We start from the raw sequence: 26,235 nt of genomic DNA on the forward strand, positions 1-26,235 counted from the left end.
ACTGATTTTATGTGGCAGAATTGGTATCAAGAAGGGTGGATACCTGAGAGATCTCTGGAGGAGAACAATCTACAAATGGTGTTGGGAAACCCTTGTTGGGTAGCTGTGCGCATTATAAAATTAATTTAACATAACAGCATAACAATGGTGGCCAACAATTACCTGAACCTGGATAGTGATGGGGCAAGTAGCAGTCATCTGAGCCTTTGGGTCAGGCAGGATGTCATTGTTTAGGTCCACCACCTGAACCACCAAGTTGTAAGTTGTCCTTTTTTCAAAGTCCAGAGAGCTGAGAAGATGGATCTTGCCTGCAATAAGAAAGAGAGGCAGCAGCAGCATGGTCAGAAGATCACTGCAGGATGCCAGTTTCTGAAAGGAGGAGCTTTATATAAGATAAGGAAACTGTTTTAAGCTTTCTTTCACATCATGGTTTCCTGGCATTGTTAGCAGTAAAAATAATTCTACTCTTGGGAAAACTAATCAAACATATATGGGTCTTGTAACCAATAGACAGCACTCTTCTCTCATACCTGAAAACCACATCCACGTTGAATTTGTACGGAACTTTTAATTATCTAAAGGGTAGCATACAGCCATCCATTATTGTAAAATACTTATATCTGTTGCTGTAAAGTGATATTTTCACACATTAAAAGCATACAAAATTCAAAAATTGAGGCCTATAATTCAGGATATCAGTTATACATGAAACAGCCCTCTCCACACAATATGGCGCAAAAGTTAATCTGACAAAAAATCTTTTGCGGGGACACAAAAAGGGAAAAAACACAAGATAGTACACATGAATCTGTTTCAGTGTTGCTGGTCAACTATAAACTTTTTAAAGTAATATGTCGTGTTTCGCTAGACTAATCGTCTACTATATTACAATGTGTAGCGGATCCTGCATAAGAAAAAGATATACATTCCTGGCATTATTGACATCACTGTAAATTGATGTGTCTCATTACCCTGGGGCTTATACATTAAATATTAAATAGTGAGACATTTCTGAGCCCTTGTTACCTATTTTAGACTATGGGAACTGATTTGCCCCAAACTGCCACTATACTGCAGTTATCTTTTTCGTAACCAACTGTTGAAGAGAGTCTCTATGATATGAAGGCCCACCACCAACTCATCAGAAATATGAGAAAAACAGCTATCAAAGACAGAATCTCCACACATGCGCACAACAGCAAAGAGCTCTTCATCATCATCAAAGAGTTCGCCCAACCCACCAGCAAACCTACTGACATCCCTCCCTCACAAGACCTCTGCAACAAACTCAGCACCTTCTTCCACCACAAAATCAAGTACATTTACGACAACTTCGACGAAGAAAGCCAACACCCTGAACCCTCACCAGCCGCCCGACACCCTGAAACCAACGATCGACAGATCTCACCACCAAAGACACACTGAAGACAATGAAGTCAATCCACTCCTGGGCCCCCACGGACCCCTGCCCCCACCATATCTTCAACAGAGCCACCGACAACATCACATCCATGCTTCGACACACCATCAACCGCTCCCTGGTGAACGCCTCCTTCCCCGATGACAGGAAACACGCCAAGATCAACTCCCTCCTAAAGAAGCCCTCGGCAGACCCTACCGACCTCAAAAACTACAGACCCATCTCCCTGCTCCCGTTCCCAGCGAAAGTCATTGAGAAAGCCGTCAACAGCCAACTCGCCACCTCAACTCTCCACCTTCATCGAAGAGCACAACATCCTCGACTCCTCCAAATCCGGCTTCAGAAAAAACCACAGTACAGAAACCGCCCTCCTCGCCACAATGGACGACATCCACTTCCTCCTGGACAGAGGAGAGACAGTAGCCCTCATTCTCCTCGACCTTTCAGCCGGCGTCGACACAGTCTCACACCGCACTCTAACATGCAGGCTTCACGAAGCAGGGATTCGGGACAAGGCCCTCGACTGGATCCGCTCATTCCTCTCCGGCAGAACGCACCGGGTCAGACTCCCTCCTTTCCTCTCGGACCCTACACCAACCACCTGAGAAGTCCCCCAGGGATCCTCCCTCAGTCTACATGGCTCCGCTCGCCCCCATTGTCAGAACCCACAGACTCAACATTTTTTCCTACACCCAACTCATCCTCTCCCTATCCAGCGAACCCAACGCAGCCAAACACAACTTTCAAGAAGGCATGGAAGCAGTAGCCAAATGGATGAAAAACAGTTGCCTACAACTCAACACGGAGAAAACAGAGGTACTCATCATGGGCACACATCCTGATGCCTGGGACGACACCTGGTGGCCCCCCGCCCTCGGAAGCCCGCCCACCCCCACGGACCATGCACGCAACCTCAGAATCATCCTGGACTCCGAGCTCAAAATGTACCGCCAGATCTACTCCGTCGCATCCTCCTGCTTCCACACCCCGGCCTCCTACATGAGAACTTCAAATGGATCCCCCTTGAGCACAGAAAGACCGTCACTTACGCCCTCATCACCAGCAGACTCGACTATGGCAACGCACTCTACGCTGGAATAAACAAAAACCTCACCTTCAAGCTACAAAACATCCAGAACGCCACCGCAAGACTGGTCCTCTACCTGCCAAGACACTGCCACAACTCCAAGCACCTGCGCACACTCCACTGGCTCCCCATCGAGGCTAGATTCACCTTCAAGATCCTCACCCACGCACACAAAGCCCTCCATAACGCCGGACCAGCATACCTGAACACCCGATTTGCTTTCCACGCACCCCAAAGGATGCTACGATCAGCCCAGCTCTCCTACGCCGTGGTCCCCATGCCACAAAGACCAGATCGGGAGGCCACTCCTTCTCCTTCCTCGCGGCCAGAGCCTGGTACGCCCTACCGCTCCACCTCAGACAGACTACATCACTCCCAATCTTCACGAGAAACCTCAAAACTTGGCTCTTCGATAGACCTCCTCCTTGATGGACTGGAACCTGCACCCCGCCTTCCTCCCTAGCACCTTGAGACCTCCACGGGTGAGTAGTCACGCTTAACAAGCACCTGATTGATTGATTGATCCATAATACATTTTAAGCATTTGTATATTCCGTTATACCGGTAAAATCTTTTATGAAGGACCAAACCATACTATTTCATCTAGATACAAAATGGGCCAGTAGAACAGCCCTATCCTTTTGTATGAGGAACATTTGTTTTTTTTATGAGGTTGCTCAAAGAATACGAATTTCCACAGGAACAGTTAATGATATACATTAGAAGCAGTGGAGAGAGGAGAAAAGTGATTATTGGTATAGGTTGTTAGAGCTCGGCCTTTAGGGGTACTGTAGAATCGCCCAAAGTGAGGATGTTGATGTAGCTCTGAGTATGGAGGGTGATGTAGCAGCTCTGAACATGGGAATGGTGTAATAAATCTGAATATAGGAATGGTGTAGCAGCTTCAATATGGGATTGGTGTAGCAGCTTTGAGTGGGGGGGTTGGCATAGTATCTCTGAATGTGGTGGGTGATGTAGCAGCTTTCAACATGGGTTTGGTGTAGCACCTCTGATAACGGTGTTTGTGTTTTATCTGTGAATGGGGTAAGTGGTCTGGATGCTCACAATATGTGATGATGTAGCAGCTCTGAAATTGTTTTTTGTGTGGTGTCTGTGAATGTGGTGGGTGATGTAGCAGCTTTCAACATGGGGTTGGTGTAGCAGTTCTGAGAATGGTATTTGTTTTTTTTCTGTGAAGGTGGTAGGTGTTCTATTAACTCACAATATTTGATGGTGTAGCAGCTCTGAGAATGGTGTTTGTGTAGTGTCTGTGGATGTGGTGGGTGGTGTAGCAGCTCACAAAATGATAGTGTAGCAGCTCCGAAGATGGGTATGTTTTAGTATCTGACTGTTGTGAGTGATAATACGTTCGGACTATGGGGTTTTGGAAGAGCCACTATATGTAGTGCCAAATTAGAAAAACAGTGCCTGAAATTTGCTATTTTTTTCAAAATCTTTTTATTGAAGTTTTTTTGAGCATCACATTGATACAAACATGGCAAGTATAATCACACCATAATCAGGTCAAATGCTTTAGAATTCTTACAGGTAGACACAGCTTGTGAACAAGGGTTCGACCCAGTATTCATCTATGTTCCTACGCCACTGCTCGTTCCTACAACTTGCAGTAGTGTAACTTTTGGGTATCAGCCCATTTGCGGGGGTACACTTACTGTCCATATTGTGCTCTTTAGTGAAAAAACATGAACTAGGAAATACAGGAGCAGAGAAAAAAGGAGAGGAAAAAAAAAACAACATGAACAAGGTACCATGGTGTAAGTGGTATAGAGTGAAACGGTGTGAGGGGTGAGCATTGGGCCGAGTCCTGGAGAAACTCAAGGTGGGAGGATATCTTCCCTGCGGGCCTCCTTACTTAGTCAGATATGAAAGAGGTGGAGGGCCCTTAGTCTAGGGCTACATGCAAACAAGGTTATGCCCTCTGAGAGTTATGCCACTAACGGGGACCAAATGTAGTCAAAGCCTTTCCGGGTGTCCTCCATAATGTCCGTTAGTCGTTCGAACGCCATTGCTCGCAACAACCTCGCATGCCACTGTGTGATGGATGGGGCCTCAGACTTTTTCCATGCTGCTGCGATCACCATCTTAGCTGCACCTAGGCATAACCACATGATAGCCCGGTCACTATTTGTTTGTCTTTTCAGGAGAGGATCTCTTAAGCCCAGAAGGATGTTTTCAATGGTCTCCGGAATGGGATACCCTAAAATCAGCTTTATTTTTAGGGGTCTGGCCCCCAAAGGATAACTACAGCATAAAAGGGGTCTCAGTTAGGCAGAGATATGGCTTCTCCCCCAAAACAATATATTTAAAGATAAAAGGTAAAATATAGTGAGGTTTTAAAGACTGCAACACATGCAGGGGTATTTTTAAAGTATTCTACCATGACAGCTATTTGTGATAAGTAGCAGGATATTGTGCACAGTGAGAAAAGAACTTTGGGAATCGCTCGGGCCTCATTTCAGTCCATGGTTTTCACTCTCCATGCTATTCTAGACAAAGGCCTGCCTCATGTAAATCAATACAGACCCTGCTCTTTAAGGAAACAGTCCGTCCTGACTACCAGGTGAGCCCCCTCCAGGAGTGACCACAAGCAACTGCAGGCAGATTTCGACCTACTTAGGTCTAATCAGTTAGGAACAGCTTGAGTCCTATGGTACAGTGAGTACAGGGCCCACATGTGGGCATACCTGTCACACTTATGGCCTAAACTGCAACAACAACAAGGTGATGGAGGGAATGCCTGAATTCAGCTTAGCCACTGGCAATTGCTCCTGCTACATTCCAGTCCATGCCACTGTAAACAAAGGTCCACTTTATGCAAATCAGTACTGACACTGCTCCTCATGGGAACAGTCAGTCCTGAACTGCTAGGTAGGGCCAAATTTAGAAGGGACCTTAAGCAACCCCAGAAGGATTTTGGGCTACTGAGGTCTCATCAGTGAGGTATAGCTTGAGATCTATGGCACAGTGAACACTGAACTGATGTCAGGGAATGTCCCTTCGCATGTAGGGTATAAACTGCAAAAATAAGCAGGTGATGGATGGAATACTTGAATTAATTTCATAAACTGGCAACTTTGGGCCGCAATACAGCCTAGGAATGAGGAGCCCTAATAAGGGAGAAACTCGTCTTGGGTTGCTTGTATTCCAGTTCAGGAAGGACCTGGTCTGACAGTTCGGGCTGGATTCTTTCTACTGGAGTAGGGTCAAGACTGATTTGCATGTTCCTTCTGTAGTATACAAAATGAGGATGTGGATTATTGCCCTATTACTGTCAAAACTTGCCCGTTTAATATTGAATGTTTCAGAAAAACCAATAAAAACATGTTAAAAAAATACTGATTTGCATATGGCTGGGCCCAAACTGAAGTAGCAGTGTACAACATAACAATGGTCTGGGATGTGGCCCGAGTTATTATCAGTGGCTGAGATTAATTTAAACATTCCCTCCATCACTTTTTTTGTATACTTCAATGCGACGCCCACGCTTTGGCCAAACGTGGGACCCATGCATGCTATCTTGCTGGACCCAAGTTTTACCTGATGGATAAGACGAAATAAGGTCAAAACCTGACTTGCGCTGCTTGTGCTCAGACATAGCCTGGCAGTCCAAGCTGGACTGTTTCTATTAAAGCAAGGACAAGACTGATTTTCATATGGCTGGGTCCAACCTGAGGTGGTGTGCAAAATAAAGATGACTGGGATGCTGCCCTAAGTAATTACCAGTGGTTGAGATTAATTCAACCATTCCATCCATAATTTTTTGTATACTTCAAAATTTGTTTTGATTGCATTTCTGGACAATAAAATTGATCAAAACTAAATAGAATAGAAGTGAAGTTATTCACCAAGTTGTTAATCAAGGCATATTTAAATAACAAACACGGATACTAATTGAACTTGTTTTGAAGACAGTTCTAAATACATTAAATCAGTTATGAGTTCACAGACATGATGCATACAAAGAAAGTTAAGGCTCCACTCTCAGTCAGCACTGTGCTGACTGTACCTGTCGCCTGTGGGAGAAACCTCAATAGAACAGTGAGCGAGTATTGGAATATGGCCATTTTCACAAGTCAAAATGAGCTAGAACTAGCCAGGCATGTGCCTACCCATCATTCCACAGCCTTCGGCTTGGTGCTTAATTTGTGTGGGTCATTGGAGGTGGCGGGTACAAGCCCTCATTTTTAAGGACCCAGACTTAACTTTTATTATCTGAATTTGAACCAGGCCAAAAGAGAAGAAGGGATACTAAATGCAGAAGATAAAGATAGGGGAACAGTGAGAAAGGGGAATATCAGGCGTAAAAACTAACAGACAAAAGTAAAAATAAATAGAAATTAAGAGGAAGGAAGAAAGAGGGACAAGGTAGAATCAAAACTAGACAGCCTTAGTATTTGGCAGAACTGGCATTAAAAATGGCCTGCTAAGAAACAGCTTTGGTGCCGGTGCTAATATTTTTACAAATTAAGGACCATGGAGTTGGGAAACAACAAACATGTTTTTCTGCACCAAGAGACCCATGATTTGGGTGAAAGCATACTTTAAGTATACGTGTTTAGTTGTGTTATTTTAAGCACTGCTTGGACCCCAGATCACTCCCACAGTGTGGCAGTGATACACCTTGGCCCTGCTCCTCACTCTGCACTGGTCTCTTCCTGTGTAGGTGGTTTCCTGCAGAGTGCTTCCAAACTGAATTAATGAAAAAGGCTAAAACAAATACAGAAAGAAGAGCCCTTCTTCTCCTTCCAATGAAGCATGCCTACTCTGATTGAAGCTCAGTTTTCTTTATTTTGACAGCAGAATGTATGTGGCCTTCTCGCAGAACTGGAAACAGACAAGGTGCATTCTGTGAACTTAGATTGGCCGCAGCGGGGTTCTGGTTATTTTGGGCAGTGCTGAGGAGTCATTGTGTTTTGGGGCTGTCTTATTGTCCCATATGTACATCAAATAACTCTAGAAGGAATTGTTTAAGAAAATATCTTCCTTTAATTTGTTTGTTATTTTTAAGGTCCACCAATACAATCCAGGCCCTTAGGATGCAAATGAATGAAATAAATTCAAGAAGAAAAAAAACTTAAATCACTTGGCGTGCTCGTGTGATTAAGTTAATATATGCATAATAGTAGTTATTGGAATAGATACATGTCTGTATGTCCCTTTGGCAGTGTGTGTCCCCGTCTGTGTCCCGGTGCCAGTATGCTCAAATAAACTTCTGTGTCATTGTCCCAGTGTCATCATTACAATGTCAGTGATGATGGGTTTTGTAAAGCCTACTGATACCTTTGGTTTCCTGGCACTAAAACACAGCCTAAAAAGAAATAGATTTAGAATAGCCAGGTGTTGCTGACACAGAGGGGAGGCTCACACTAAAACCAGGAAACTGACACAGGGGTACCAGCAATGACACCAGGCCCCTGACAAGGGGGCACCGACACTGACAAATGCCCAGGACCACAGGAACAGCCTTAGAGTCCTGTATCATGTATGTTTTTGCTTAGAAACTAACTGCTTGTTTCATCTTAAGTCAATTTCAAAGCACAGGGGGAGAGAGGTGAATAAAGATGGAAGGTTCTGGTGACCCAATAAACTGTGCCAGTGTGATGAGTATTTTATGAAGGATAGCTAGAAAAAAGATGTGAAATATTTACTTAAAAAGCATGCTGCTGCTGTCTTCTTCTGCAATGGTGCACAAACAGGCTGTCTAGTACCACACACACCATTGCACCACGGTGTAAAGAGAGAGAGGGGGAGGGATGTGTGTGTGTGTGTATACCTGTGATGTCCAACATAGGTTTTGTACTGGAGGTATAGCCTTCCAGTATAAAATCCTATGCCTAGATCATTTTTATAACATCCCACACATTGAACATGTACTAAACAATGAGGCACAATTCAATTGGTGAAATGTTAAGAGGAATAAAAAGATTTCACCAACTTTGTGCCTGCTTCAAGAAGGGTGTTTTTTTATGCAAAGCGCAGGCCGAATATCTTAGTAAATCGGATTTTGAATAAAATATCATAGGTGCTTTCACTGTAAAGCCCGTCGACCAGCCATGTAACGCCACCTTGAATCAAAGTGGCGTAAAGCGTAATTTATGCCAAGAAAAGAGCAACTTTCCAGCGCAGAATGCCTTTTGTACTAGGGAATAAACCGCCTTCCCAGAGGTTGTGCCACTGTGCTACAATACAAAGTCTTAGTAAATCTGCAATAATATTTTCCTAGAGAGAGAGAAAGAAAGAGAGAGAGAGAAAGAGAGAGAGAAAGAGAGAAAGAGAGAAAGAGAGAGAGAAAAAGAGAGAGAGAGAGAGCTCCACTTCAAAAAGGAAGCGTTGATAAGCATAAAATGGATATCCCTAATGTATACACTTTAGTGGCTTCTGCAGCATTATGATTATCCCTATATGTAGGAGCAGTTTCACTTATCGTTTGAAACTTAAATAAAGGTTTTTAATTTGCTTCACAATGCTGTGCAGGTCTTTAACTTGCTGGACAAACATATTGGGCCCGATTCATAGAACTAATCTGAGACAAAATCCTAAACTTACTACTTTTGGTAGTCACAGAATGCACTTACTACTTTTGGTTCAACTTACTACTTGTGGTATTCACAGAAGGCATTTACTACTAAATGCCTTCTGTGAATACCAAAAGTAGTAAGTTTAATCAAAAGTAGTAAGTTTAACCAAAAGTAGTAAGTGCCTTCTGTGAATACCAAAAGTAGTAAGTTTAGGATTTTGTCTCAGATTAGTTCTGTGAATCGGGCCCTTCCAGAGGGGAAAGGAGTGTTGAAAACCGTCTCTTCACCTTAACCTGTGAGCCGAGCCCTGCCTGCTGCCACTTGCATTGGTGGGGGAAGCATTATTAAGGGGGTGCCTGGTCCGTTAATGTCCCCTGTGACTATGGCCTTGGAGAGAAGGGAGGAGAGAGACAGAGAATGGATGGATGGAAAAAGAGGGAGATGGAGCAAGAGTTGGAAGGAAGTGGCCTGCTTTGAGCATTTTCTCCAAGGCTTCTTTTGGTTTCAAGTCTGGGCCTGGCGGGAACCTTTAAGGTATGCATTTTACTCCAGTTTATACTCACCACTCCTGGGGTTGATGTAGAATAGGGGAGGGTTGTTGGAGTCACCTCCGGATATCATATACTGAACATTGTTGAACTTGTAGTCTTTGTCTGTGGCATTCACACTCCCAATGACAGTGTCAAACGGCGCATCCTCGTTGACTGTGAAAGACTTCAAGGCGCCGCATACAGGAGGGTACTGGTTCACAGGTGTCACCGTTACAAAAATTGGAATTTTGGCTAAAGTGGGGTTAAAAAAAGAAATTCGTGATTTATTTTGCATAGCAAGTGAATATTTTATATATATATATATATATATATATATATATATATATATATACCTAATCAATGTACCAATGCTATTTAGAAAACTAATATTAAAGAGCAGATGAATGAGTATGGATATATCTTTATAGACGATTTAAGGAGAATAAGTGATGTACTGTTCACTTCGGGGGATTTTTACACTTCTCTTGTTGGGTAGGGGTTCGAGCAAATTGAAAAATTGCATTGCTGAGTAAAACAGAGATTCTGTTTCGAGCACTTCTGCACCACATGATGGCAGCTGTGTGCCTCTGTGGGCTATTGATCAACCAAGATGTAAGACTGTGATGAAGATAAAAGGTCATTTTGTTTTAGGATTGTTTTGTGAACGATGTGGATTCGTTGGACACGTGCCTCAGCCTCCTTCCTTACTCCCTGAAAGACTGTCGTCTTGGAGTGTTTGAGGGGACTCAGCGTTTGATTGGCTGGCGTGCCTGTCAGTGACGTGTTGCCTTACTCAGTGATTCGGAAGAAAATGTGTCTCGGACCGCGAGGTTTATGGTTTGGCTCGAACTCAGAGTTCTGCAGACAAACTTTTCAGGGACACTGTTGAAAAAATTCAGGTGTTGGATTTTTTGTCTAATTTTTCCCAATCAATCAGAGAGAATCTGCAATTTATTTTCCACAGGTCCGAGACAGCAACTTAATAAAACAATATCCTGCTCAGTCAAAAACAGAAAGAAAATGCGGGCTTAACCCCTATGCCATGGCGTAGTAACCTGTGTTTTTTATTTGAAGTACTACCCGAAAAATCTTAAAAAGTCAGTAAACCAAACAATAATATTCCCAAACCAATTTAATAAAAGGATGATTGTGTGAAACATTTAATAAACAAAATGACACAACAATAGGCAAAATAAGAATAGGAGAACCACAAATATGATGTTTTGTACTTAAGTCAAATACTGCCAAGAAGGTGGCCAGCAAGGACACAAAGAAGCCATATCGTACCAGCACTCCTCCATTACCCTGCAAACACAACTTACACGGTACCTCAGTCACTCCAAAATGTGTGTTACAGTCTTTGACAGTACGGTGAAGCCACAACCCAAACACCAGCAGTGTCAGTGCAGCCTTAGCAGATTACGACATGGCGAGGTGCTGGGCTGGGGGAATTGCCTGAAGGATGCCTCGGAAGCACAGTGATGTACACAGACTTCCATAGGGTGGGCATACCACCTGTCAGTGGGTCAGAGCGACGACTCCGGTTAGAGGCAACGCTGGTTCCAGACAAACCCCAAAGCATATTCACCAAGTAGCCCACAGAGAACAAGAAGAGCTATAATGTTGTGGAGACGGCAACAAAGGAGGCCGTTCATCCTGTTGAGGCCCCAGGATATGATTCCAGAACTGGAGCATGAAGAGCACATGAATTCAACACTTCGGGAACGATTACGATGTTGTTAGGAAAGCATTCCCACCGAATCGGGTTAGGAATGCTTTCCGAACAATTCGTATTTGGGGAGTCCTAGCGCCCGATTACGGTGTGTCTGGATGCTTACGGGCCTGGTTCGGTCGGTCTCGCATTGACTTCAATGGGAACCTGTGTCCAGAACGAGAACACAGAACACAGGCTCCCATTGGAAAAAGGGGTGGGTGGGAAAAACCTTGCACCCTGTGGCAGGCACCCCATGGTTGGGAAGAGGTGTTCCTTGGGTACACCCACTGGCCACATTTGGTCGCCTCCGGGTGAAGGGGGACCCGCAACGGGCTCCCAAAGACCCATTCCGAAAGCCGTTTCTTCTTGGTCAAACCCATTCGGAACAACTGTCAGAATCGGTCATCGTACTCGCTTGTTAGGAACCATCTCCATTGGGCTGTACGATTCGGATCCGAATGCCTCGGTCTGCCTGAAACCCATTCGGAACCGATTCGGTCAACCCGGACAGCTTCCTTGCATCCTACTCGGTCGTCCGGAATGGTGACCGATTCGGTAGGAAACAAGGGTCCCGAATCGGATTCGACAATGCTAAATCCCATCCGGAGCCCTTCCTAACTACATCGTATTCGGCCCCTTAAATGTAAAGCTTTGGATGTACACACATCTCAGGTGCCACTGTATCATTTATGTGATAGAGAAAATGGTCTGTTAAACACCCTAGAGCTTTAGACAAACCCCCACCCAACCAGCAAACGGGAGATCTGATAAATATTCATGATATTAAAGCATCCATGGCCCCACAAACTAGGTGGTCCGATGATTTCTTATAATAGCCTAAGGATTGCAGACATTGCTTTGTTGGGGTCAGCTACTCATCCTACACGACTGCCTGATACAGAGTAAAAGATCAGAGGAGCGAATATTGACAATAAAACAGGGACTCCTGAAAAACTGAAAAAGGGGGAGCCAACTGATAGAGAAGAAATTTGCCTAGGGTGCGCCTATGCCACCAGACAAAACTGCAATTAACACAGGGATGGCAAGCAGTAGGGACAAATGAGAACCATATGTGAAAGATATGATAACCCAAAATCAGAACAGAATTGACATGTAGGTGTACAACCGAGCATTACAGAGTACCACACCAGAAAAACAACCACTATCACTGGAAAAAATGGATATTACTGGAGAATTCATGTAACATTTCCTCAACGAGATTAAAAGCTTAAACAGCTGACTTTAAGACATTCCCTAAAGAACTGAAAGGAGATTTGGCTACTTTGGGACTACAGTAGATGATCTGGAAAAAAATATGGTTGGCTGTTTGGATGAGCAAGATATATTTATTGTTTGGCATTTCCCATAAACTGTTGATTAGTAGGCATTTTCAGATTTTGTAAAATTTCCAATGAGAATTATCGAATTGATTGTGAAATATTACCACAGGATATAATTGATTCCCACTAAGGTCAATTTTTCTTGTTGTTTTATTTAGCTCAGATTTGTGGGTGATATGGGCAAAAACCTTTGTTTGTAAAAGGAAAGTGACATAATAATTGGAGGTGACTTTAATATTGTGATTTATAAATCTATACTCAACACATGACTAATAAAAACCAGATTATGGATGCCTTCAAGCTGACCCTGCAGCCAGTGAAGATGCGACCAAATGCATTATAAACTATAGGAATGAAAATGATCGGAGCTATGTAGGTAACAGACCCTATTGGACTCCTTAACAGCTGTTTTGTGGGGGTTGTTTGATTCTTACCTCTTCCAGACTAGATAGAAATACAGTGGAAACACATGTCTCAAATCCCAACTGAAGCATTTAGAAGAGGCTTGCTTAAAATTAGGTATTACAAGCCCAAGTCTGAGCTTTGGATGTGGATAAAATTGAATATGCTTCGCTCCACCTGAGACACCATTACTATAGAGTAGTAAAACAGAATGCTTGCTGGAATGTAAACTCAGAACACAATGGGCGAAAGAAAGAATAATAGAGGGACACAAATGTGAGGCAAGAGAAGTGTTGCTGATGTCTTCAGCGCCTTTTACTCTAACCTTTATAGCAAAGAAAATGTTGCACCGGAACAAATTATTTCATGCCTAGCTGTCTCAGATACATAAAACTAACATTTGATCAAGCCCAACAATTAGAACGCACATTGAGGTGGAGAAGGTGATATCCAATATTTCATGCCTAAAGACCAGCAAAGCTCCAGGTCCATACACTATACCTCTCAATTCTATGATACATCTGCTTGCCAATCACATCAACCCTATGGGAACTGTGCAACTCTTCCAGGGCTACTATGCAAGAGGTAGTGAACACGATAATCCTTAAACAAGGGAAAGACGAGGGCCTCCATCAGTGCGGTAGCATTTGCCCCCGCAGCTCAAGGTGCAAGGAGCCCACGAGCTCCAGGGGGCCCCCACTGGGCATAAGCGGTGGGCCCCTGGTCTGAGAGCTCCTGCCTGGTTCCGGGCAAAGGGGGGGGGGGGTTCTATGTACTTTGCAGAGGGGGCCCTCAAGTTTTGTCACGCCACTGGTCTCCATTGCTTATATAGGCCTATCTTGCTTCTCAACCCTTAATACAAAAATATTAACAAATATACGAGCAACTAGATCATGCCATATTCTACGTGGCTTAATTGAACCATATCAATCTGACTTCATATACGTGATGTCCCATAACAACAACAACACAAAAGAGACTTTGCATATACTGAAAAATGTGCACAGAACACACAAAGAGTCACCACTCAAAAGATGAAAGTGTGTCCAACCGGTTGAATAGACTCTTCCTTGGTGGCATGCTTAAAGACTGTTTGTAGCTTTGTGCCCAGGGTCCAAGATTGGGTTATATTAGGCTACAGAAGGCCATCCACATATGGTAAAATCAATGGTGGCCTTTCCCCCCTTCGGTATAAACAGAGGAACTAGGCAGGACCATTCATTCTCTTCACTGTTGTTTGCACTCACTATGGAACTATTTACAGAGTGAACAAAAAATGGAAGGGTTGCCGGTAGACAGAGCTACTTTTAAAATGTCTGTGTGTAGATTTGATTACATAATCGCAACGATCGTTGTGTATTCTGGTTTCTTCTTGATACAGGAACTGAACTTGGAAAAATCCCATTTCCTAAGTATTTCAAGGAGGCGCTCTGTAGCTGTTCGGGCTGGGGTACTTTGGCCTGAAGGTGATTCGACTTGTGCATTGAGCATCCTGATTACTCAGAAATGATATCATTTGCAATGTTGTTGCTTAGCCTTTGAGAATTATCACTTGGAGTATTGCCTTCCTGGGTGCTTCACTCTGGGGAGTACTCCATTCCCTACAGCACCGTGACCATGGGCAAAAAGTAAGAACCAGGAACAACAAAAGATAAGGCCTCAGTGCCCTCTTCTGTTTAACAAATACAATGGGGGTCTTAAACGAGGAAATTAGGGCAGTGGAAGAAAGTCTGGGTGCGGCCAACTGAGCAATGGTGAAGTCTCCATCTGTTTTCCCTCCCCAATCACTGCAAACTAACTTGAACATTTTGGACCTGATTCACAGAACTAACTTAAGACAAAATCCTAAGCTTACTACCATTTTGGTATTCACAGAAGGCACTTACTCATTTCGGTATTCACAGAAGTTAGTAGTCCTAACTTTAGGGCTCCTAAATGCATTCTGTGAATACCGAAACTCTTAAAGTTAGGATTTTCTCAGTTTAGGAGTAGTAAAGTTAGTAGTCCTAACTTTAGGACTCCTAAATGCCTACTGTGAATACCGAAAGTCTTAAAGTTAGGATTTTTCTCAGTTTAGGAGTAGTAAAGTTAGGACTCCTAATACCGAAATGATTAAGTGCCTTCTGTGAATACCAAAATGGTAGTAAGTTTATGATTTTGTCTTAAGTTAGTTCTGTGAATCGGACCCTATGACCTTAAATGGAAGCCGGAAAAATACATGTATCATTAGCGAACCTTTGGATATTAACCAGGCCCCGGAAGCAGTTGTTACTTCCCCCACCCCCTCAGCCAAAACCGAAAAAGATATATTTTTTTTTTTTTTTTTTTTTTTTACAGTTTTATAAAACTTTATTTATGAAAGTTGAGCGACCATACATCATAAGCAAGTTACTTCAATGGGTTCATATGGCAGTGGGAAGCAGTACAGAGGTGACAAGGAGCATCACAGCAAGCATCGATAACACAAGATATCAATAAATCAAGATCGCATTTGAAATCCATATTAACTGTGCAGTGCGTTTCAAATCAGACTCCCCCTGGTGAAGCCGCAATTCCACTCTCTCACGTCTCAGCACTGGGCAAATGGAAGACACTCTTCACGAGCCAAGGGCCGCTGCATTTAACGGCCAACCAGTCGCATCTGCACTGGAGCACACCATTCATCGTAGGCGTTACACATGTCATGAGGGGTAGTCCCGCATGCGGCTATGGGATCGCCTCATCCCCCCCAGCAGTCTCCCCCTCCAGCAAGTAGCAAGTCAGTGGTGCCCAAATGTCAGTTGGCCTGGAAGCGGGTGGTAAAAGTTCAGAGTACGTGTTAATTTGTTCCTGGCAATAAACAATATCCCGCATCCAATCCTTAAATTTAGGGGCCCTGCCTCTGCCCCACTTGCATGCAACTCGTCTTTTAGCAAGCAGGAAGGCTAATGCAATGAATTTGCGGTGCGCGGCTTGTATGGGCTCCACATACCCCAAGAGGGCGAGGACAGGGGAAGGCTCTATCTCCGAATTGATCATTTTGGATACCGCTGTAAAGATCTGACGCCAGTAACGTTGCACCGCCTCACACGCCCACGCCAAGTGGAGGAAGTCTGCCCCAGGAGCATGACACCGTTCGCACCTATCATCCTCCCGGAGTCGGTATTTGTGCAGCTTTACAGGAGTGTAATACAACCTGTGAATATATTTATAATGTATTATTCTGAATCTGCTACTAGAAGAAATACGCTCCGTTTGTTGAAGGCAGAACTCCCACTGTTTGTCCGTCAGTGGGGTCTGCAGTTCCCGATCCCACTTCTCCCGAGCAGCAAGAGGCGGCGCGTCCATCAGCGATCGCACCGACCCGTAGATCTTGGAGACCAACTTGGCAGGGGTCTCGTCCCGAAGGGCACGCTATAACGGTGTCACCTCTGGCGGTTCCCGTGGGAAATCGGGCGTGAGTGCCTTAAGCCCCTGCCGGAGCCGAATATACAAAAACACCTCAAGGGGAGAAGGCTGGATGCCCCCATAGAGGTGCTCCATAGAGCGAAACGTGCCATCATGATATAAGTCTCCCCATGTCTTAACGTGGATAGCCTGGGCCAATTTCTGAAACCCTGCCTCCTGCAGCAGGGGCATGGCAGGGTGGTAGACAAGCGGCAAGAGCGGCGCGTATACCATATTCAGGCCCAGCTTAGCAGTTATTCGCTTCCAGGCCGTCACCGTACCAGCCACTGTCGTGGGCGGCGCATCCGCCCCCGCTACCGGAGCGTACAATGCGCCCTCTATGGGGATCGGATGCGCCAGCCAGTGTTCGGCCGCAAGCTGGGGCATGTATCGGGGCTGCCGTATCCAGAAATAGGCGTAGTGCGCCTGCGCCGCTTGAAAGTACAGCTCAAAGTCCGGGACGCCAAACCCGCCCTGCACAAATGGCCTAGTGAGGACCTCCCATTTGAGTCGAGGAGACTTCCCGCCTCAAACCAAGCGAATAAGCTCCGAGCGCAGGGTCCGGAAGAAGAAACTGCCCGGGTAAAAGGGGATGTTCAGGAAGAGATACAGCAACTGTGGCAGTATTACCATTTTAACCAGCGACACCCGACCCGCCATAGAAAGGGGGAGTGTAATCCATCGAGTTATGCAGTCTGAAATACGAGTCATCTTCGTGCCATAATTGGCCCTCAGCAGTTCCTCCCTGTTTTTCTCGATGTGTATACCTAGATAGGTGAAATCTCCCTCGCACCAAGCTAGAGGGTACTCCAGCGTAAACCTGCTAGTAGATGACGTAAGCGGGAAAACCCGAGACTTGCTCCAATTGATCTGAATTCCCGAGAGCCTGCCAAACCTGACGAACTCCCTAAGAATCGGGTGAAGGTTATCACAGGGATCACGAATATACAGGGTAACGTCGTCCGCATACATAGAAATCAATATCTGTCTTTGGAAACACCGCATCGCCTTATCTTTATGATGCTGCCTGAGCCGCGCCGCGAGCGGCTCTATGGCGATAGCGAACAACAGGGGCGACAGGGGGCAACCCTGTCTAGTGCCCCTGGTGATATGAAACGCCTCCGACAGTTTCCCGTTCACCAGCACTCAGGCCCTGGGGGATACGTACAAGAGCCTAATCCAAGAAATAAAGATGAGGGGAAACCCCATCAATTCCAGAACTCGAAATACATAATCCCATTCAAGCGAGTCGAAAGCTTTCGAGGCATCAAGGAAGACGGCAGCCATCGGGAGGTCGTCATGTACGGCATTCAGAATCGAGAAAAAAGTACGCAGATTATGGGATGTGGCCCTTCCGGGCACGAACCCCGCCTGGTCAGGGAGGACCAGGTTAGGGAGGAGCAAGTTAATGCGGGTAGCTATCAGTTTAGCAAGTATTTTTACATCGCAATTGAGCAGTGAGAGGGGTCGGTATGAATCACATTGGTCAGCAGCTTTACCAGGCTTGAGGAGCGAAGTAATGAGGGCCATACGCATCGAAGGGGGGAGATGGCCCACCTCCAGTGCATCTTCATACACTTCGCGGAGGACCGGCGCCATAAAATCAATGTAGGTCTTATAGAATTCGATTGGGATCCCATCAAGGCCTGTGGCCTTGCCCGATTGCATGTGCATAATAGCCTCCCGCACCTCATCCAATTCAAAAGGGGAGCTTAAAAACGCCTGCTGTGTATCGCTAAGCCATCCCAAGGAGACATCCCCCAAATAGTCCTGCAGGTGCAGATCCCCAGCCCTGGTCGATGTATATAAGTGGTGATAATGCTCAACAAATGCGTTGAGAATGAGCGTGGTGTCTCTGTACACGGCACCGCTACTGCTTTCAATTTCCATTATAGTATTTGGCGGGCGCGTCAGTCGCATCGTCGCTGCCAGGGCTTTCCCTGGCCGTTCGCCTTCGCCATAGCGGCGAGCTATCCAGTGTTTGCCCCTAAATTTCACTTCCCGATCGGCTTCAGTCATATATTCCGCTATCTTTTCACGAATACGAGCGAGCGTGGCATCTTCAGGGTTGTCGGCCAGCGACACCTCAAGCGCCTCAAGTTCACTCTCCAGAGTACGCAGGCGAGCTAATATGGTTTTGAGAACGCCTGACCCCTTAGCGATGCACACTCCCCGTATGGTAACTTTAAAAGCGTCCCATATGGTTCCGACCTCAGTCACGGAATCTTTATTGCGCTCAAAGAACTCCAAACATTCCTCCCGTAACTCCTCCTGAAATACCGGATCTAGCAGCATCATGGGCTGCAGGCGCCAAGAAGTCACAGGGGGGCCCAGGTCCGCCGCTCGCAACGTGACACGGGTCGGCGAATGATCAGAGAACGTGCGTGGGAGATGGTGTGCATGTTCAAGCGCCGCATGAAAACGAGGTGAAATAAAAACATAGTCAAGCCGTGCCCATGATTTTGCTTGCGCCGTGAAGTGTGTACCTTCACGTGCGTCCGCATGTAGGTGCCGCCACGTGTCAATTAAGTTATGATTAGCCAATGCGTCCAACAGGCTCGCACGCGCCTTAGTGTAATGGTGCGGGGCCGGGTGGGATCTATCCCTAGACGGGTCCAGTGAAGTGTTGAAGTCCCCCCCCCAAATAAGCTGTCTCGGGCCCACGCCCACAATTGCTGCATTGAGGTCTGTAAAGAAGTGCGGATCATCTATGTTGGGGCCATAACAACAGACCAGGGTAACCGCCACATGTCCCAGCCTACCCCACATTAGACAGTACCGCCCTTGAGCGTCACTTTTAGTGCCCTCCATACTGAAGGGCGTTCCCTTCTTTATCAATATCGCCACACCCCTAGAGTACGAAGAGTAGGAGGAGAAGGCAGCAAATGCAGCCCACCTGCCAGCAAAGGGGTGGCTGGCTTGCTCTCTGAAGTGGGTCTCTTGGAGAAAGGCAATATGTATAACATGGCGGTCTAGATAGGAGAGTATCTGTCTCCGCTTTCGCGGGTCTCCCAGACCCCTAACATTCCACGTCAGGATATTTAAGGCCGAATCTACTCGTGTCATGGGGACAGTAAAAGAATATGACAGTGCTGCGACAGGGGAGGGCCCCTCACGCAACCATAAATACACATGTTTAACCGCAGTGTCACCCCAGCATCAGAGCCGCGCCACCACCTGTGTCCCCCATGCCTGCAGTTACCTCCGCCAGACCCCACGTGAATAAATGTGGGAGGAGTCGGCGCCAAGAGGGGACCCCCCAGCATGCCACCCGCAGGAGCACCCATAATCTTCAAAAAAAACCTCACATTGATGTTGGTCGCGTACAATAGTGCAATAACATATTCAAACATTCCCATCCCCCCACCCCACATCTTGAACAGTTCCAACAGAATTCCCGTAACCATCTGAAGAACATGGTCTACCGGCAACGTATCTAAGACAATCTCATACTGCACCGGAAAGCGCATCTCCCCGCCCCACCCAGTGTCAGCTGCCTTGCATAGCCACCATTCCCAAGCATTTTGATCTAAAGGTTGGGCCAGGGTCGTCACACACAATCGTTCTGTCCCAGTCGTCCAGCAGCTATCCACAAGAATTTCCTCAGTGTTCCGAGCATGCCAACTCCTACCACATTCCCCAGGCGCGGGCATAGCAGGGCGGCCCGGGCTAGTAAGCACCAGGGCCCTCGCTCCAATCCCCCCCCTTCACCCCCCGAATGTAGGACAGATAGCCCCGTACACCCCATGCTCCATGACCCATCAATGAGCGTCCCTACCTGATCGTTGCCGCAGGCCATAGTCACAAACAATGTGTGCAGCAGGGGTCTCCGCCAGCGCCAATCCCTCCGCCCGGGCAAAGTTGCTCCGGTAGAAGCGAGGGCAGCGGGAGAGACCAGGGCCGTCACGCGCATCCCTACCCCACCCCCAACCCACTGAAGCAACCCCAACTTGCCAGAATCCCCTCCCCTCCCCCCACCCATAATTCCCCGCCGAAAGCTCAACAGGAGCAACACAGTCAGTGTTAGCAATGGGGTACACCCCATGGGGTCCGTCCAGAGTGCGCCCATATCCACCCCCAGCGGCCCGTCCCCTCTCACAACAGGGGAAGGCACGGGGAGGTGGCGCCTGGAATACGTTACCAACCGCTGTCCCACATCCGACCAGAGAAGTTCCAAACAGTCACAGCGTCTTCATGCTTGCATGTCCCTTGGGCTCGCATTTGTATTAAGCATATGACAATAGTTCCTAAGTTCGCAGATCCATCTAGCACAAAAACACACCCTCATAGCTAGTGTTCATCTTCACGATCTTCCTCGCCACCAGCAGACCTCTCTGTACGCCCATTCTTCAGAGCCTTAAGAAATTCCTCTACCTGCTGAGGGTTTGTAAAGAAGTGCTGCCGTGCTTGGTGGGTAATTCTCAATTTAGCCGGGTAGAGTAGTGCATAATCAATTTGTTGGGCCCTCAGTTTCTTTTTAACATCGAGAAATTTACGCCGCTGTTCTTGCACGATAGGCGTGAAGTCTGGGTAAACGGTAAAGTTGACCCCATCACACGAAAGTGTCTGAGCCGTGCGAGCCGCTCGCAACGCCGTGTCCCGGTCTCTATAGTTTAGTAGCCGTGCAATGATGGGTCTAGGAGGAGCTCCCGGTTTCGGCCGCGGCCCAAGAGAGCGGTGTGCCCTCTCAACGATAAATTGCTTAGAAAAGGCGTCGGAACCAACGGCGGCCAGGAGGATCTTTTCCACGTAGTCTTCCATGCGCCCTGTATTGGTGGATTCTGGAATCCCTACCACGCGGATGTTATTGCGGCGGCTACGGGCTTCCAACTCCTCATTCTTTGCGGCTATAAGTCTCAAGACATTATCCATTCTGGAAAGCTGCGTGGTGTGGGTGGCTGTGGTATCGTCGTTATCGGATATCCTCCGCTCAGTTTCCGCAATCCTCTCTTCATGGATATCTATTTTCTGCGCGATGGCGTCCATTCTGGACGATAGCCGGTCCACTTTGTCCACAATTGTAGCAAACCCTTGCTTCATCTCTCGCATTAGGTGTTGTAGTTCTGTGGCCGGGGAGGAGGAACTCGCCTCGGGCGCGGGCGAGCTCTGGGCGCCTCCCGGGTCCTGCGCACCTCGCACCCCTTTCTTGGTCGCCGGGGGGTCAAACGTGAGCTTAGGCTGCCGGCTGTCCTGCTTGCCCATCGTGGGTGCCGACACAGGTCTCAGTACGCCGGCCTCTGCTATCCTCAAGGGCACAGGCGGGCCCAGAAGTCCCGGACCGCACACAGCGCGACCTTAGTGGTGAGTACCAGGTCACCGGCGGGTCCGAACCAGCCTCCCCCGAGCAGGGAGCAAAAGGCAGGTAAGAGGCGTCCACCACCACAGCCCCCAGAGGAAGAACCGGCCGCCGGGACCCCAATATCAACGATGCCGTGCCAGGCAAATGGAGCGAAATGCCCTGCAGGTCGCAGGGTGCAGGGTCGCAGCGTCCGTAGCGTGTCGCCTCCCTCGAACCTCTAAACAGCAGGCCGGCACACGGGAGAGAGGCCAGCCAGGCACCGTCACATTAGAGATGAGCCCAGCACTCGTCGAGTCCCAGCAGCTGGCCACGAGGCGGTGAGTCTCCGAGTCCCCCTCACCGGCCCAGGCACCTCACAGCCGCCCACCCCGGCAGGTGGGCGCAGTCTCGGACACCTTCTCGTCCTCCTCTGGCAGCAGGGGGAGAGGGGGGGGGGAGCGCCCCACCTACACGGGCTCTCTGCGCTGGCCTTCGCGTGAGCGGGTCGGCCAGACCAGGGCAGGGTACACCGCCGTCCACCCTGCCCGCTACCCGGCGAGCAGGTCGTATCTCGTCGGCATTGCTCCAGAGCCCCCACCTCACCGCTGTAGTATGCTTCTCCCTCGGATGGCGCCGTTCCGCACAGGGCCCCGGGTGCACAGATAATGCTCACGCAGCAACGTGACTCATAGCAGGGGGGTAGTGTCCGGCTGTGCCTCCCCCTCTCTCAGCGACCTCTCCGCCGTCCGCACAGTCGTCAAGGCGCCGCCAACGCGGGTCCCCAGCACGGCCCACTCGCCTCGTGGTGAGCCCCGGACTTGCGTGGATCACACGCCGGGCGGCTCGCTCCGCCCCACGTCTGCTGAGCTCCCCTTCCGGCTACCGCCGCCGCTAACTCCGCCGCAGCCGAACGCACAGGGCCCCAACTTTCACCAAAGCAGCAGCAAAACACCTTCAACAGCCACGGGTAGTTTCGGTCGCGGGAGCAGCGGTTTAGACAGGATAAATTACGGATTTGAGTTCCAGGCTGCAGGAGCCTCACAGCAGTGCGGCCATTCTGCGTGCGCGCTCTCTAGCGCCCCCCCGAAAAAAGATATTTGCAGTGGGAAATTGCACACAGTGCCAGCCAATCTCTAATGCTGGAGACAATTCTGATGTATCTGGTCGTGCCTCTTCATACATTACTCCCAACTAACACAGGTGGAAAATATGGTTAAGACCTAATTTGAGCCTGTATTTCGGCTACGGCAGAATATTGAATGAACTTTGACCAAGATATCAGAAGTGATGGCGAACCTAAAAGTCCCAGTTACTGAGAATATAAGAGAGTCAATGCTAGCTGGTCATATGTGTGTGTGTGGGAAGGGGGGGGGGCTACACCTCACAACCTTTTGTTGCTCCTGGTATAAACTTAAGTGATTCTGTGATTGATAAGGGGTCAGCGGGTCAAACTGGTTATATCTTTAAGCATGATTAAACTTGATCGCTCGGCAAAAGGTAGGTACAAGACCTGAATGTATTCTGGTCTCTCATCCCCACCCTCCTTTGACATCTTGTTAAATTGTTAAATTCTGCAACCCATGCTGGATCTGCCACCAGAATCCACTCTGTATGCTATTGTATTGAAAGAGGTTCCAATTCTGAAATTAGATCAGAAAGGGGACTGGGTTACATTAAAAAACATGTTAAAAGTGGGTAAAGAGGAATGTGGGACCAAACATCTGTAATTATACTAATATTATAATGATATCATTATGGTAAGAAGAGCCCTCAGGTTGTGGGCAAGGGGCAAAAGAGGACAGCTGGTGATTGTGGCTATGTACCAAAAACAAGAGGGGAGGATGTGAGATTTAGACCTAGGATATTACTCTCTTCCTCCTTTCCCTTCCTTCTCTTGTTTGTGGGTGACTATTTGCACCCTTACCTGGAACAGTTACTCTTAGTTTGGTTTGTGATTAGCATAGGGCGCACGGGTACTGGACCACGAGCTCATTGTCCCCCCCTCTTGTTTTTGGTACATATTTAGCACGGCGGCTCAGCCGAGGGACTACTCCTCTATCTCTAACTTTTCCCTTACACTCCACAAGACATGACTACTTCCACCGTGAACGACAACCTGGGATTGAGCTTTGGAGAGCAAATCCTCAGGACGCCCTCACTACTTGATAGTGGGGGACACATGGCGACTCTCAGCATGCAAGGGAACTGGAACTCCATTGCATCTCTGAAGAAACAGCAGGTGAAAATTGCACTTCATGGGGCAGTGATGACTGAATACCTCAGAATCAATGTGGCACCAAATGGCCTAATCCTAATAGTGAGAACTGCACCACGTATTTTTCTGGACGACCTTATTTTCAGACGCGAATGGAGCCAGTTTGTGCACAGCTAAACGTCTATCTGAAGCCCTGATTATTAAAATCAGTATAGCAGAGAACAGACTTAAGGCTGGCATTAGATCTCTGCTTTCAAGACACACCTGGCTGAGATCAACGCCGAGATGTCAGAACACCGCGACTATCATATGCAACAAAGAATCCAAAAGTTACAAAAAGACATCAAAAGATTCGACAAGGAGAAGATCTATCCATATACCAAAGAGGACGTCCAACCCTCTGACAATGACGCATCCTCAGACGACGGCTCAACAGCATCAAACCACTCCAACCGCGCCTCCAATAGCAACTTGAGCAACCACAGTTGGGGTAGGAACACAAACAAACAGGGACTTCTCCCACCACCTCCCCTACCAGCAATGTAGTGGTATACCAACCAACCATACCCTCCACAGGGACTGATGCGGTATCCGGCCTACCCAGGACCACAACAGGGCTTTCAACCACCCTTCTTCCAACACCCTCCTCCTCCTTTTTGGAACAAAGGCAGGGTCAGAGGCAGAGGAAGATGAAGAGAAAACAAACAGGTCCAGTGGCAAGATATGGAGACACAGCGAACAACGAGGAGCCAGACAAGTAAAAAAACCTGATTGTGAACATATCAAACAGGACACTGTCCCCAGATGAAGTCACGGTATTGGAGAAGGACTAGGATTCATACCAACTGCCAAGAAAGACAACTTTTGACTCAATGAGGAACTACACCAGCTGTTTCGTAAGATCAGATTGAAGTCATTCAAGGATAATTCCACCCCAGAAAGAGAGGATACAGGACTGAGACCACAGTCCAAGTTCACCCCCACATCTGGTATGGTCCCCAGTGAGGTCCTCACCTTTGAAAAAGCGGTCTTGAAGGAAGCGAACCAACTCAAGAAGAGGGGTACATATAACAACTTATCCAACAAACTGGGTAGGGCCATTTCTACCCTCAAAGAAGACAACAGCATTGCCATCAAACCAGCAGACAAAGGGGGAGCCACAGTGATTATGAACACCAGTGACTATGAGCAGGAATGTGCGAGACACCTGAACAATACTAAATACTACAAAAAGATGGACACTGACCCTACGTAACGTCTCCTCATCCATATCAGGATCCAAGTGAATGAAGCCATGAATAAGGGCTGGATCTCACCCCAGGAAGCAGCCTTCCTTGTAAACACCACTTCCCAGGTTTCGTATTTCTATCTCCTTCCGAAGATACACAAGGGCATTGTCCCCCCACCTGGACGTCCGATTGTTTTGGGAATCGGAACCCTCCTTGAACCTCTGAGTCAGTTCAGTGACTTCTTGCGACCTTTAGTCCAAAAGACTCCTGCCTACTTTAAGGATACACAAGACGTTCTGAACCTAATGAACGATATCAGCGACAACAACATCGAGGAAATCAACTTCTTGCTGACTTTAGACGTCAAAGCGCTATATACGAATATTCCCCAAGCGCCACCATTGTAGTCATGGAGAAATTTCTACAGGAATCTGACATCCCCACCACTACCCCTGTGGACTTGATCCTGAACTGTATTACTTAAGAACAACCTTTTCATGGGGGGGCCACTATCTACCATCAAGTACAGGGCACCTCTATGGGTAGTACATTTGTGCCTAGTCTGGCGGGGCTGTACATGGCACACTTCGAGTCCCTCTACATCTTTAAGGACATCAACCCATTCCAGAAAAACATCCTTACGTGGAAGAGGTACATCGATGATATCATCATCTTCTGGAAGGGTACGGAGGAGAGTTGCACGGCTTTCCACGACTGGATCAATGGTCTGAACACCTACCTGTGCTCCACCAAAACACAATCAAGTACGGAGATCCCTTTCCTTGATCTGAGGATATCCCTGGAGAATGGACACCTGCACACTAGGACATACAAGAAGGACATCAACTGCAACAGCCTCCTCTCTTTCGAGAGTCACCACCCGAAGGCCCTAAAAGAGAATTTACCATATGGCCAGTTTTTGAGGATCCAACGCAACTGCAGCTCCATCACTGAGTTTGACTTACAAGCCACAACTCTTACTTTGAACCTGAGAGAGAGGAACTACCCGGTGGATGTCATACACAAAGCCAGAAAAAGAGTGAGAAACAGAAACC

General features: G+C 47.3%; 1 protein-coding gene across 2 annotated transcripts in view; it reads right to left on the minus strand.

Moving 5' to 3' along the window:
* Window positions 1-26,235, minus strand: part of CDHR4 (cadherin related family member 4) — a 392,851-nt gene that overhangs the window by 218,630 nt on the left and 147,986 nt on the right. For both annotated transcript variants that reach the window (XM_085625056.1, XM_085625057.1), the window contains exons 11-12: window positions 9,610-9,828; window positions 163-308 (exon numbers count right to left, since the gene is read on the minus strand). In XM_085625056.1, the coding sequence (XP_085481182.1) occupies window positions 163-308; window positions 9,610-9,828 (365 nt within the window). The remainder of the gene's footprint in view (window positions 1-162; window positions 309-9,609; window positions 9,829-26,235) is intronic.

This window comes from Triturus cristatus, chromosome 9, assembly GCF_964204655.1.
Source record: "Triturus cristatus chromosome 9, aTriCri1.1, whole genome shotgun sequence".
Classification (NCBI taxonomy): domain Eukaryota; kingdom Metazoa; phylum Chordata; class Amphibia; order Caudata; family Salamandridae; genus Triturus; species Triturus cristatus.